This window comes from Diospyros lotus, chromosome 14 (genome assembly GCF_014633365.1).
Source record: "Diospyros lotus cultivar Yz01 chromosome 14, ASM1463336v1, whole genome shotgun sequence".
NCBI lineage: Eukaryota > Viridiplantae > Streptophyta > Magnoliopsida > Ericales > Ebenaceae > Diospyros > Diospyros lotus.
In genome coordinates, this window is record NC_068351.1 from 4615573 (window position 1) to 4631633 (window position 16061).

A 16061-nucleotide genomic window follows, 5' to 3' on the forward strand; every position below is an offset into this window, starting at 1 on the left:
AGCGGAGTTAAAATTAAGGGGAGGAGCAGGAGGTGGAACGAGGAGTCATCCCAGGTCTTTTGGGTTGGGCAGAACTCTGGAGGAGGAATAGTGCCTACTTTTTATTTAATACCCTATTTTCCAGTATTTGATAACCGTAATTAACCAAATAGAGGTACCCTCTTTTAGTGCTCCACACATGGGAAGGAATGCATGGCGATTGTTGCACAACTATTCCTCCTCTAAAAGAAGCACAAATAGGGACACAAGACATGGACAACATAAAACAGACAGGCTGACACAGTATGCTTTGAAAAGATTAAGACATGATATGCAAGGGTGTGTCGAATAAAAAATTATATTTTAAACACATGCATACAAATAATTCACATCATATTAGTACAAAATAAATAAGATTAAAATGTATAATATATATGGAACAAAACCCTTTTTTAAATTTTCCGGAATATAAGATTACTAAATTTTCCGGAATATATGAGGGAAGACCAATAGACATACATATTTTTTATTTCATGTTGATTCTTAACTTCAATTTTTAACAGTATAAGATGGTTCTAATTTGTTAAACTGCATGAAAGCTACATCTTGTGATGGACAGAGTGTCCCGAGTGTTTATAGGGTGATTGGTAGTAAATATATTAAAAACTAATAAAATAAAATTGGATGAGTGTCCTACAAGCAATTGGAAGTGTTCAATTAGTGTTGTATCTGAACTCTCACCTTCACCAAAATGTCTATTCTTCTTAGCACCTCTAAAACACTAACCTTCATTGGCTTATAGAATTGCAATTTCAACTTTCAAAGGGAAAAGACAGAACCAGGAATAATGGCAATCTTTGTTACTTTTTAAAATAACAATTTTGACAATTTTTCATCATCTGTAATAGTCATTGTCAAAAATACCAGCCACCCAATTTCCTGAGGATTCCAAAACAAGCAGTGATCTTTGTATTTTGAGTAGTTACAGGGATATGGCATTTAGCCACACACCTACACCACCAAAAGTGCAGGCCAGCCTCAACAAATACATGTAAAAAAGGTCAAGCATATCAACAAGGGCAAAAGAAAAATATATGAGCAAGTTACTCATTACACCTAGGTGTATAAAGAATAAAGAATTATCTAATGATTAAAAGGAAAGAATATACTTACATCTTCACCAACAGTAATACTTTCAGGGAAGAGCCCGTGAATAAGATCATTAACCAGCATCAGATAAACAACAGCATCAACATCAGTAGCAAATCCAAAATACTCATTGTAGTTTCCACTAAATGCTACCTAACCATAATTAACACACACACAGAAAGAGAGAAGTGTTAGATTCCCATTACCATTCAATAAATATAAGAGGAGCAAGCATTTTAAATATCTGTCAATATAACAACGTATCATCCCAAGGCAAGGCTAGCATTAGAAACACCCTGTTATCGTTGACAAGAAGTTGAATTTCCTCAGCTTTGTTCCACAACAACATATCAAGTCTAAATCTCACTATGTGTGGATAGCCACGTGAATTCTAACACCAATCATTTCTATCTATAGCCTTATGTTCTATATATCACACAAGATAATAGTAAAAAAATTATTGAACATTGATTTGCTTAAACTATCCTCCCTTCATTTTATTCTATTTTTGTTTTTGGGGTTGGGTGCTCCAACAAGTTTTATGCTGGTCGTCACTACCTAATGCAATCCTCCTCCTTTATCTAGTCTTATGCTGGTCGTCACTACCTAATGTAATCCTCCTCCTTTATCTAGTCTTGAGATATATCATAATTCAGGAGCTCAACATATTTGTAAAAATTGAAGATTTCAGCCTTACCCACTAAACACAATCAGTTCCTAAACCAGGAACATAGGATTTGGATTGAGCAATGAGATGAAAATTCTCGATACTTTCATTCAATGATAGGAACTCTACTTATACAAGATTCTATGCTATCTAGTCCTACTATTTAGGAGATAATGTACAACAGATTTTAGAGAATAAATTAATCAAGATAATAGCTAATTTTACTCCTATCTTCTCCTATTATTTATCCTGATTTTTAGGAGTTTATCTTCACTGCACTTGATCCTTATCTTCACTGGATTATCCTTCTCTTGCTGCATATCAGCTACGGTTTCTTCTTTTCTGATAATTCCTTAGCAGCTAGGACTCTCCAACACCCACTAACTGAAGTAACAAAGTCAATGCACCATAGGATTTAGTCAGCATTTTGACTTTTTGTTTTTTTGTATTTTTACCTCCCTACCCTTCCTGTAGTTGGCAACTAGAGTCACTGAAGTTCACCAGTGAGTCACTGGTGACTCCAATTAGAGTTGCCAACACCCCATGGCTTCTGGTAATTGCAACACTACTACAAAGTGTATCAGAGAAGAACCCATTGTGGGAGAGTAGGGGAGGAGAAGAAAATGAAAGCAAAATGAAAATTTTGAAAGCGGTTTTTTCTTGTTTTCATTTTTTGAAAACGAAACTACTTACATTTACATTAACAAAAAAATGGGAATGAAAACAGAAAATAAAAACTGAAATGCCTGTCAAAACCTCCATGAAGAATGATCTATTTTTATCCTACATCTCACCTTTAAGGCATGAACCATGAGCATTTCATTCTTTCCAATTCATGAAGAATATTAGAACACCCAAAAATACAAGAAGAAAGAAGCAACAAGCAAACATAAAAATATAGGAATAGACTAATTTTAAAAGGACAATATAACTATAGCAGCCTAAGCTTCTAGCGCCCCCCCCCCCCCCCCCCCCCCCCCCCAAAAAAAAAAAAAAAACCCCAAATCAGTATCTTTTGAAGTTCACACATAATCAATTATAAATAAATATAAAAGAGGGTGTCTACAGAAGATGAGGCACCTCACTTTGCAAGGGTCATAGCATTACCCTTCCAATCACAAAAGAGAAACCGTAGCATTACTACCAAGCTTGTCCTCTTACAAATAACTATAAAAATGAGATACAATTATAACATAAGATGAAGGATCCAAGAACAACAGATACCTCTTATCCATAAAGAATCATAATAGCAAATCACTGACCAAGCCTTAAATTAAAAAATTACAATGAAAATTATGCTAAGGTGGTGAACGGGGTTTGAGTAGCTATCAGGACCATTAGGCAAGCAAGGAAGGGGAAGGAGCAAGGAGAGGAAAGGAACAACCAGGTAATTACAGGACACTAATTAGCTTAAAGCAGACTCAGCCAGCTTTTAAGACCATTTCTGACATTAAACATAACCACGCCTCACACACCAAGCTTGAGTTGAGTATTAAGAATTGGCTAGAGCTTCATTTCTATGTAGCAGCTTTCACAGGTGTACTTCTGTGATAGTTTACTCGTACCTGCAAACCATGGTGGGTATACATCATGGAAGTAACACCATCAAATCTGAACCCATCAAACTTGTATTCCTCCAGCCACCATCTTGCATTTGAAAGAAGAAACCTTAGTACCTAAAATGGCAAGTGCCCCCACACCAAAAAAAAAAAAAAAGAGTTAAGCCTATAGAAATTAATAGAAAAACTAAATTTCATTGCATCACCATGACTCAGAAATTTGTCCATACCTCCCAATGTCCAAAGTTAAAAAGACGAGAATCCCACATCCAGTGGTAACCCCTTGATCCGGAGTGGAAGTAGTGACTATCAGTTCCATCAAACATGTTCAGCCCATCCAACGTATTATTTGAAGCATGGCTGAAATCATTAAGTGTTCCAGTTAGGCAGAGAGTACGACGGAACTAAACAGTTAATGCAGCATTATAAAGAATAAACAACAATGATCAAGACACAATAGAGATTGTTTTGTTGCCATAACATTATAAACAATATACAGCAATGATCAATACATGATAGAGATTAAAAATCTGTTTCCTGTTCTTGGCCATCCCTCCTTCCTCAAAATGAATTGCAATATGAAAGCAATACATAACCCCCCACCCCTCCAAAAGCACTGATAAAGGTTATAGAATCTGATGGTCCTGTATGCAGTCAATTGAATTCCAAAAATTCATAGATAACAGCCCTGCTATCACAATCCAATCCCATATTAATAATGCAATAAAAAGTTTAGAGAATATCACTTGACTCACAAGCCCAAGATTAACTTCAACTAGTACTTTTTAGTTAGTGTCCATGATGTACTATCAAAACCAGTCAGATCCACTATCCAGCAACTTTAGACAAAGATAGAATGCTTGGAGCTAACCATGAGTTAGGATTGTGTGGAGTACCCTGACAATACTGTCAAAAGGCCCGAGTCGCTAAACTAGGGATGGTTGAAAATAGGGATGGCAATTGCAACCAGAACTGTGGGGAACCGAACTGAAACCGAACCGGTCAACGCGGTTAAAAACCATTTGACTGAGTAATGGTTTGGTTTGGGAAAAAACCGAACACTGTTTCAATAGATATGGTTTGGCAAAACCCGAACCGTTATATGGGTAACCGAACCAAACCAAACCGAACCGAATATATAAATATATATATTATATATTAGAGGGGCAGCTGCAAAACCCAGCCCCAAACCCACCCCACCCCACTTGCAAACCCTTCTCTTCTCCTTCCTCTCTCGACCTCGCTCTCACTCTCTCTCACCCTCGCTGCCTCTCGCTCTCTTGCTCGTCCGCTAGCACTCGCCCTCGCTCTCTACCTCTCTCTTGGAGTCTTGCTCTCACTCTCCCTCTTGCTCGCCCTCGCTGGCTCTCTCTTGCTCTCGCTAGGGCTCGACCCCTCTTTCTTGTGCTCGCCCTCGCTCTCTGCCTCTATTGCTCTCGCTCGCCCTTGTTTTCGGCCCCACTCGCTGGCGCTCGCCCTCGCTCTCTACCTCACTCTTGGTCTCGCTCCGCCCCCTCCTGCAAACAACAACAAACCCTTCTCCCTCTCCCCTTCTCTCTCGATCCGTTCTGTTGCTCGCCCTCACTCTTGCTTGCTACCTATCTCGCCCTCTCTGTAATACAAATACAATTTTGAGAGCAATAATCGAAACACAAGAAGCGTCGACCAAGCGAGTCGGGAGTCGTGAACCTTCGTTTTCTGAGCATCACACTTGAATTGCCTTATGCAATTTATCTCTGTACGCCGATAGCAAGGTCTCCCTCTCTCCCTCCCTCTCCCCTCTCTCTCTCTCTCGGTAACTCACAAATTAGAGTTTCTGACTTGATTTATTATTTTGGTCTGATTGATGCGCAAATGCCTAAATCTAATCTAACTTTCATTCTATAATGAATTTTATGTAAATCTGTAATGTTTAAGAATGTGTTTGTGTTTGTTATTTCTTTTTTTACTCCTCCGTTTTGATTCTTTTTCCCCTTACTACAATGAATTGGAAGGTCGAACTTTTTGTTTCCTCCCTCCGCACTTGCATCGATTTTTTTTATCAAATATTAATATATATTGTGGGTGTGTTTGTGTTTGTCACTTAGATGTATAAATAAATTAAATTATTGCAATTTAGGAGGCACAGTCAATTTGAAGCCAAAAGCATGGGGTTAATGTAGAGGTGTCAAAAGGGTCGGGCGGGGCAAAGAAATTAGGCCCATGGGCCGGCCCGGCCCAGCTAAGGGCCCGACCCATGGCCCAGCCCGTTGGGCCCTTATGGGCCGGGCCCATGAGGCCCTTATAGGCCAGTCAGTTAGGCCCTCACTCATTTTTTTTTAAAATTTTGTTATTCTTTAGTAATTATTGATATTGGATACTAAAAAATTTACATTTCGCAATATTTATAAATAATAACCATCAATTTATTTAAAATTTTTTATATATTTAAATTATAAATAAACATTCTCCTTTTCATATGTACATTATTTTTCATATCAATTCACAAGAAAATTTATAAGGCATATAGAATTTTGAAATATAAAATGATGAAATAATATTTAAAACTTAAGAATTAAGATAGAAAATATTTTAAAAAGAAAAAAATTGATTTTTATATATGTATTATTTTGATATTTATATATGTATATATTATATGCATTATTTTTAAAAAATTATTTTAAAAAGAAAAAAGAAAAAAAGGGTCGGGCCCACCGGGCCCGGCCCGCTAGGCCCTGTGGGCTAAGGGCCCGGCCCGTTTAAAAAGCCCGTGGGCCGACTCAGGCCGGGCCGGCCCGGCCCTTTTGACACCTCTAGGTTAATGTTAGGATTTTCATCTAATAGTTAGATATATGTTTGCATAATGTTATTGTTAGTTGCCACAACTGTGAAAGACATAATGTAGTGCATGCAGATCAACAAGTTTTTGTGAATGCTACTTGCAAGAGTTTGTCTTTATTTGTTGGTATGGATCAAACTAAAAAAACCATGGTTAAAACCGAAACCGAACCGAAACCAAATGGTTTGGTTATGGTTTTTAATTTTTAAAACCAATGGGTTAATGGTTTGGTTTTGGTTTTAGTATTTTAAGTTTGGTTTGGTTATGGTTTTAGCAAAAACTGAAACCAAACCGAACCATTGCCAACCCTAGTTGAAAATAATAGTATTACCTGCAAAGGCAGGTAAGACATCCCGATTCTAACCCCTTGTTAGTTACTAACCTTGAAAATCACTAATCCAGCCCAACATCTCTACTTCTGCACAACAGCCTAAGAGATTCCACAACTAAAATAAATAAAGGAAGCCAGGGGGGAATCCCCTACGTCAATCCTCTAGGCTATACACCATGGGGAAAAAAATGCAAGACCCATTTTGGAAACATGGAAAGCCTAACAACACGTGACATTTTAGATTTTATCTATTAATTTTTTTTGAGATGATCGTAGTTAGAATAGGTATCTTCTAGTTATCATTGCAGGCTGTGAATAGGATTGTGATGTAATCAGATATCGTGCACTTTGGATCAATATTGAATATGATTTACTCTCCTTGAATGTCTCCTCTCTCTATCTCTCGGGCCTTCTCTTCTTTTCTCTCTCAATTATTCTCTCCTTCAATCCTTCACAAATTTCTGGTTGTTCTGCATCACAATAGGTATGCAAAACTTAACCCAATTATGCCATTCTAGACCAAACCCCATTCTCTGAGGCATGCACAACAGGAAATCCCAGCAAGTGTGGTCATAAGCTTCCTTGTCAAGCTGGATATATATTGTTCATCATTCTACTATCATTCAAATAATACCTTGTCCTCCTACATTCTCTCATTTGATCTGATCGTAGAGGAAAAACAAATCTCTTTATCATCTAAAATGTTATGTGAGTGCACTTAAACATGCATGCATTGGCAGATGTTTTTGTACATCTGCACCCACAAAATTGAATATAAATGTTAATTTATCACAAGAAAAAGAATATTTTAGTACCATACACTTTAAGAGGCATGCATTGGTAGATGTTCTTGTACATCTGTACCCACCAAACTGACCATAAATGCTAATTCATCACCCAAAAAAAAAAAGAAATATTTTACAACAGGAGGGCAATAGCACTGGTAAATCTTAAATTTGCTAGAACGGTGTGAGCAGAAAAGTTAAAAATTACCTGTGCACAATATCCATGAGAACAAGCAGACCTAACTCATGAGCTCTATCTATCAACGATTTAAGATCATCAGGAGTTCCAAAGCGGCTACTGGGTGCAAAGAAATTAGTGACGTGATACCTGAGGCAGACAAATAAAATTATACATCTTTCAGTAAATAATAATAAGTTTACAGGACCCAAGAATGTAGAATACAGCCATACCACATCTTGAGAACTATGCTGTGTTCTTACAAGAATGAAATAAATATGTATATCAATGCAAATTACCCGAAGCTAGCATAATATGAATGCTCTTGAATAGCCATTATCTGCACAGCATTATAACCTAGTCTTTTGATCCGAGGTAGAACATCATCTCTAAAGTTTGCATATGTGTTTATAATTGGTTCCTGCATCTCAAAGTCATAGATTCATCTAAGACAAGAAGCATTTGGATCAATTGAAAGACCAAAAGGAAAGATACAGAAAATTTTCCTGAACTAGATCAAACCATTTCAATAATTTGAACTTCTTGAGTGAAAGGGAATTTAACCCAGAAATTAAATGGAAAGAACTATAAAGGATATAGGTCTATCAGCTAGTTCTAAAATAATAAATAGGCATTAGTGGGTTGGATTCATGGTGTTATTGGTTCATTTGATCCTGCTAAAAAGAAGCATAAGGTTTTATATATAGATGGCTATGAAGAATTGTTAAACCTTAAAAATGGAATTTTCTTGGACATGACTCAATATCAGATGGGGAAGAAGTGACCAAACACCAAAGTCCTGATCCTTCCCCTAAAAAGCACAAAAAGCAGAAAGCAAAAAAACTAATCCTGATTCCTGAACCATCAGCTAACATAGGAAAGACGGAAGGTTCGCAAGATAAGGCCATCAAACCACTTTATGGTAGGGTGATTGAGAAGCAAAGTTCCAACAGAACTCAAGATCAAGTTTTCTCCTACTGAGAGAAAATTAATAGAAAATTTGATTAATTTTTTACTAGATTTTAAATTTCAGGTTTTATTTTTAGAAATATTTATTCAGATTTCAGCTTTTATTTTTAGTAACATTTATTTAAATTTCAGCTTTTATTTTTTTGTCGATTTTAGGTTTTATTTTTTGTAAGATTTGTTTGGAAATTTGATTTATCTTTTAGTTAAACTTCAGCCTATATATAAACAATAGTGATGTAATCAAAGAGATGATTGATTTGGTACACAATTGAGGATTTCTTGCCTTACTGAATTCTCACTTTCCCACTCTTCTTCTTCCCCAGATCTCTTCTCTTCCCTCTTCGACTTTGTTCTCTTCTTCCCCAACTTTCTGCAATCTTTCTTGCTGTCCCACATCAAGAGGACCTCCAATCTAGTTTGAATGAACCGTGTTTTAGGAAAATGTTCATTTTATTCTTCAATTCTTATGCTGGAACCTTTTTGCTATGGTAGCATTTAGTTATAAGATATATAACATATGTCTGCTTAATTAGTATACATCTGGAGGACTTCAGGCTTTAGCCCCTTTTTCAAGTTCAAAGTAAAACTGATACACACACAATACAGACAATGATAACAATACAACAACACAATCCCAAGCCAGAATCCCACTAGGTGGTTCAACTATATGAATTTCTAGCTTTCCTATCATCTCAATCCATATATCTTGTGTAAGGCCATTTATAATAATGATAACGCTAGTAAACAATTTTCCCAAGTGATTGGGAGGTAATAACAAAATATATCACGGGAAATTTTTGACTTCTCAAACATCACTCAACCACAGAACTCTACAAGATTCAAACCATCACTAGCTATGATCAAAAGCTGAGTCACTATTCACATGCTCTCAATAAATTGAGCATCATTTTTTCATCAACATACAGTTCAATGGTAAATGACGTGGTGAAAACAAGCTATGCAAAATGGTTTAGTAACCCCACAAGCATCATAGAAGTTTAAATTTCTCAACAAGTACAGGCAAAAGAAAAGGCAAACTGCATAAACATTATCACTCAAGGAAACTGCAGAAAATAATAAATAAATAAGTGGCTAAAATTGTCCCAGACCCAAGCACTACAATGAAGATAGTTTTCTTCATATATTATGGATAAAATAAGTTAAAAACTTCCCACATGCATAAAAAATCTAAGAATAAATGTGTTTTACCATTTCATGGACAATGACATATCTAAGATAGGAAAAGTAAATATGCACAAACTATAAGCACCAAGTAAGAGAGAGGGAGTAATCCACACCGTACTACTCATTCCAACGTGTGATTCATATATCCTTAGAGACTTTGGTTTCTTTGGCCGAGGATGTTTAAATATATATTGTTCCTATAAAGAAAGTGACAAGAGAGTCATTAGCAAAATACAGAATGGAAAAAATTATTAGAAAAAAGTAAAACTTTTTGACTTTATGGTCTTGCAAAACTTTTGTTACTGCATGAAAGTATTCCTCAATGAACTACAAGTTTACAACAATCAATCGAAGTTTCGCAAACATTTTGAGCCTCTTCAGTTGTAGAAAACATTTTCTAATTTTCAACTAAACAAGTCCTAAAATTTTATGTTTCAAAAAGTAATAGCGTTCATTTCGAAAAAATTTAGAGAACATATTTTTTATATTTTCCAATTCATAATATTAAGTTAAAAAGTTTGGAAAATTGAGTTTTCTGTTTTCCAATTACAGATTCAATCATTCATAGAAAACTGGAGTTGGAAAATTAGGAAATGTTTTCTACAACTGAACAGGCCCTTCTTTTTCTTTTTTCCCCCCTTGAAAAACAGAAATAAAAAGGGGACAAAAAAGTTTTTAAACTTGAATCTTCTAACATTACAAATCAACATATCATTATTTTTCTCTCATTATTTGAACGTTCTCAAAATTGCTTGCATAAGCCACCAGATAATATTATTATTTCCTCCTTTCTACTTCTTTAAACCATCTTTTCCACAGAATCAAGTAATTCCGAATACTGGATTCAATTGAGCATGCAGAAAAATCAACAGGATGAATATGCGGAACACTACCTCCTCTGGAGGGTCATAGTATATCCCATTATAAGGAATTTCTCCAGGAGCCTGTACAGAGAATTTTATCCAAGCAGGAATGGAGTCTTTAATACCAGATGGAGTATTCATGCGGATCTACAGTCATAGTTAAAATAGCCATGTTAGAAGCATAAAAACAAAGACTTGATAACATGGTGCCTGCTAAGAAAAGTTACGACACTGTACAGACTGAATCACAAACCCTAATCAGCATGCCCAAAGTGTTAGTGCATACCCAAGTCAGAACTTAATAAACCACAAGTGGTGAAATTGAACTGCATATTGTTTTGTGTCAAAGTATGAGATCAACTTCTACCAATTAACAGTGTCAAATTCTTACAGCAATTAAGCTAGCTATACATCTGTATACAGAGCCTATTAGTACTGGTCCATTGGTAAGATTGAAACTAACAAAAGCTGAAATGGTCAAATCTGCAAGAGCAGAAGACTTATCAGGAACTCGTGACAACTCCATAACAAAACTCAGTACTCATGTGAGTTCCATGATGGATGGAACATATCAGGCAGCAAATGTAACTTGGGTTTTAGTAAAGATACCCACATCAGAAATTCTACCTACCTAGAAATCAATTTAAACACATCAGAAGAAGTGAATTTTAGATCAGTGTCAGCATAAGTGAAATGCTGGAAAGATCTGCATAAAAAATTAGGAATCTTTAACGCTTCTACCATGTGATACAACCATACAGTTATACCTGAGACATCAGTGAACCATAAAAAAAAAGGGCAATTAGCATATGATACCAGAAATAGTCTACACGGTAACATGGCTGTGGTTTTTGACTTGTTCTGCAGATGAGAATAGGGGAGATAGCAGGGAGTGGATGACCCTGGACAAATTGTCCCCCAACATCCCATCCTGGAATTAATTTTTCACTTTAATCTCTAAAATTTGGTCATGTAGAAAAAAGGATGGCCAAATGGGCCCAAAAAGTCATTGCTGTTGAATTTAGAACTCCTATCCCACTATCCATCTAATTCAACCACTCCATTGGTGGAAAGAAAAACAAAAACATAAACATAAAAGAGAAAAAGTTTTGGGATTACCGCCCTTGCAAAAGAGAAAAAGTTTTATTTACACCACATACAACATATAGCATATCCAAATTGTACATTTTATTCACCACCAAAAAGGCGATAGAGGTTAATCAGCATGATTCTTAAATCAACCACCCTACTTTTCCCACCAATAAAGGGGACCCAGACACAGCTACCAAGGTAGTAAAGGTGAAGCACAGTACTCAGCTGACTCTTTCTTTCATTCTACTTCTGACCACCCAAAAAGTTTATTAAAGGACATCATCAACCAGACTCTATCTTGCCAACAAAGCAAGAAATGTGTGTTCCAATTGGAGCGATTACCATATTTTTGACAAAATCTCTACATCTGTTTTCATATAAATGATGTTCAAGGGCATACAAATTCACAACCAGAACACTGAAGAGTGCACTTTGTTCAACACAAGTCATTCCTTGAAGTTAGAGAACACAATCAGAAAGTTGACATCAAAATAAGAAAGATTGGGATTTATTAAATTGCTTGGAGAAACAAAACAACTTTTTATTTCAGCTTTCTTCCCATTTAGAAACTAATAATTGAAAAACTGTTGTATTGTTATTCACCAACTCATCTAAAAGCCTAATCATCATAATAAAGGGTGTGTTTTGCAAAGGTTATCCTGGAAAGTTAAAGAACATAATCAACAAAGAAAATATTCTGAGCAGCACCACTTATAGAGCCATATGCACTAAAAAACAATCATGGAATAGAAGAACTTCATAAATCAAAATGATTGGCATGCATTAAATAGCTCAGAAAAGAGAAATGATCTTTTAGAATTGTTTCCCATTAAGAAACTAAAGAATTATAAATTGTTGAATTATTAACCACCAACTCATCTAAAGACTCAAAATTGCTAGAGAGAAAGATAACCTAATTATTTATATCTTCAATATGCGAAGTAATACAGTGTAATATAATTTGTATCTGCCCCTCACTGCAGCTAGACTCTTGTTCATTGGCAAGCCAAATATGTGACATTACAATTGATTGGTATGCAGTTACATTTGAACTAGAACCTTTGCTTGCTCTCCCACCATGTTGGATTGGTAACCACCAACTATACTAAATCTTTAAACCATAATAGGAAGACGCAATCCAATTATTTTTATCTTTATTTTTTTTACAGCATAAACATCAAAATCACAATGTGATCTGAAATTCTATTACCATTTTACAAGCTCATCCAGGTGAAAATATTACCTTCACTCTTGAACCATGAGGGATTGGTGGAGAACCATCTGCATTGTTAGGCAAAAAGATCTCCCACACTCCAAACTCATTCTGTCCACAAACTTTCAATTAGTTTCATTCTGTAATTGGTCAATAGACAACATTAACTGGAACTATTTAGGAAATAGCACAAAAAGTTTGCACAATCATAGGAGATCATTGAATCAAACTCATATAATGCCCATTGGCTTGCACGCTTTTACCAGCCTACATAAATGGTTTTATGAATATCCAATAGAAGCAATATTGGAATTATTTTGAAAATAATCTGATATTTCCAGTGATGCAATACAAAATCCGGCTCCCTGTTAGTTAGTGCACATTAATATCTTCCTTCACTGAATCATAGAAACTGTTGGAAATTACTTAAATTAAGATTAATTGAAGCATTAAAGCATGCATTCATTGCATAGTCAGTATTCATGCATCTGGATCACATTCATGTATAAATACATCTTGTCATTATCCTCAACTTACACACATATGTATGTGTACAAGCTGACTAAGTTATATGAGTGAGAATAATAATTAAGAAACAATATCGTGCGGACCCCTTCCGACATTATCATTAACTAAACAATTTTCCATCAAAAATACGGGATTAGTTATTTATTTTTTTATTCTAAATAATTTCCAACACCATTGACTCCTCACACCATGCTTCTTGCCATTTTGATATCATCTCCATGGATGATGGCACAACAAAATTGCCTAGGAATCTACAGTGTTTGCCTTCCGGCATCAACATTAAGGATGTACCATATGCATTTAGGAACAAGGTAATAATAATACTTTATGATAAGAACACCATAAAGAATGGAGTAGAATCCAAGGAAAAAAAGCCAATTTTAATTTTGCATGTACCTCTTCTTCTTATTCTTCTTTTTATTTATTTATTCTGGTTGGTTGGGAGTAGGGGTGAGCGGTTAATAGGAATGTCAAAACAGTTAACACTCTCTCCCTCTCATATATAGAGGCTAGTTTTATTAATATATAACAAAAAAAATCCAACAATTACCAGCAAAAAAAAAAAAAAAAATCCAACAATTAAATTACTAACAAGAAAGTTGAGCTGTCACTGATCCTTAAACACAATTAAGCAATTACAACATACCCGAGTCATGACGTCTGCATTAGGATTCCAATTGTTGAAATCTCCAATCAAGGCTGCAGACTGTAAATTTAGTAAAAAGAGGGAACAATATGTAATATACTCCACAAACTCACTAATGATGAGAATGGTTGAGAAGCTATAAGCAATGTCAAATGCAGGAACACGATAACGACCACGCAAACGTAATGATAATTACAACTAAGAACAGATTTTAGAAGATTAATCCACAAAAGTCTCAAATAGAAAAGATATTTCTATTATGAAAAGGAAACATCCTTTTTGGTTTTATCTCATTTTGAAGCTCTGTCGGGTTGTCAATACTCCCAAAATACCCTTGCCTTTTTAGTTTGTTTCAAATCCCTTCCGATCAACCACATGGATCATGTCTATAACTTAATTGCCTTTTTATTTTCTTGTTTTCTCCCCTTTCTCCTCTCTGTCTCCTGTATCTCCAGCAATGGAATTACTGAATCCCCACGGATAACTGGGGTTCAGCCATCATTGGCGCCAATGGCAAATGATCATTGCCTGCCTCCCCTGGTGTTTTTCCTTTTTTATATTTTTTAATTTTTCTAAAATTAGAGGAGAGAGAGAGAGAGAGAGAAAGGAAAGGTAAAATGGTCATTTTAGCCTTTTTTAAACAGCAGGGGAGGCTATTGTCATTTTTAAAACATGGAGGGTAATCTTTATAATTAAGGCAAACAGCAGGGGTGGTCAATATAATTTACTCTAAATTATAATTAATTTTAATTTTTTATATTAAATAGAGAAGAATGTTTGCTCCACTCTATTACCCTTTGTATATTCAGCTACATTTCACTGCAATTGCTGTTGGGTGGCCGCAGTCCTTTTTTTCTTATAAAGGCAGCACATTTGAAGGGCATTTTTGAAAATTGAAAACTCAACATAACTTCAAAGACCACCAAAATTGGCGTTTGGTTTTTATAGTAGAATAGATTTATTTTTAGAAAGGTGCCCAAACTTTAAAGATCATCAATAACAAAAGGAAAGAGTTGTAGCCTATTCATAAAAGCAATTGATAGGGGTGTGCATTCGATTATAACTGAACCGAATTCGGTTATAACTGAACCGAACCAGGCCGAAAATACCTAACCGAACCAAACTGAACCGACCAAACCTATTCACTAACCGAAACCAAACTAAACTAACCAAATTTGAATTTTTGGTAACCGATCAGTACAATAACCCACCATAACCGATATACCGAACCAAAGACAAGCTACCTATTCAAATACAATAAACCGAACACACAGCATCAATCAATCTAAACACACATATATGAATATAAACACACAGCATCCATCCACAACATCAATCTAAACATCAATGTTCATTTATTTATAAAAGCTTTTGCATCCAAATCTAAAATTGAAGGACAATTGGGTAAATTTCATTCATGGTTAATAAAATAGCATCAGTTGATTTCTACGATCATTCAATAAAAGTTACACAAAACCTACCTTGCAATACATATCATTCACCTATATATGCACTATACAACTATATATATACACATATATGTACTTGTTAACCTTCAGTTTTAAATCAGTCAAGGAATCGAAGCGGACGGAAGCTTTGATACTGATCTCGATATTGTCTCTCTTCTCTCCCTCTGTGCTCCGAATATGATTGCTCGAGAGAGAAGGGGCGATGGTGTCGGGTCTATCGGTCTCGCCTATCAGTGTCGGTGGGGTGGGTGACTACTCAAAAGCTAATGGTGATAGTGATTGGTTCCAACGGCCACGGCGAGGGTTAGGGACTTGGGGTTTCGATTTGCTCCCTTGGGTGGGATTCGAGTGCAGGGGGGCTGGGCTGGGCTGGGCTGGGGGGGGGGGGGGGGGGGGGGGGTGTTGACAGCAATCGATTCCGAGTCTTCCGATTGATGACGACAGCGAGGGTTAGGGTTTTGAATCGATTTGCTCTAGAGTGGGATTGGAGATTCAAGTGCAGAGGGGTTGGGTTGGGTTGGGTTGGGTGTTAGGTTGGGGGGGGGGGGGGGGGTATGCCAGGGGTCGAACAGTACGGTTCAATTTTTACAGTTATTCATACTGCAATATTCGAACCGAACCGACTACCCA

The 16061-nt window shown here is 36.1% G+C and overlaps 1 protein-coding gene across 3 annotated transcripts in view; it reads right to left on the reverse strand.

Moving 5' to 3' along the window:
- LOC127790235 (1,4-alpha-glucan-branching enzyme 1, chloroplastic/amyloplastic-like) overlaps positions 1-16061 on the reverse strand; it is a 93096-nt gene that overhangs the window by 34886 nt on the left and 42149 nt on the right. For all 3 annotated transcript variants that reach the window (XM_052319569.1, XM_052319568.1, XM_052319570.1), the window contains exons 6-14: positions 13963-14022; positions 12819-12899; positions 10514-10630; positions 9734-9817; positions 7766-7887; positions 7497-7616; positions 3585-3714; positions 3361-3471; positions 1153-1281 (exon numbers count right to left, since the gene is read on the reverse strand). In XM_052319569.1, the coding sequence (XP_052175529.1) occupies positions 1153-1281; positions 3361-3471; positions 3585-3714; positions 7497-7616; positions 7766-7887; positions 9734-9817; positions 10514-10630; positions 12819-12899; positions 13963-14022 (954 nt within the window). The remainder of the gene's footprint in view (positions 1-1152; positions 1282-3360; positions 3472-3584; positions 3715-7496; positions 7617-7765; positions 7888-9733; positions 9818-10513; positions 10631-12818; positions 12900-13962; positions 14023-16061) is intronic.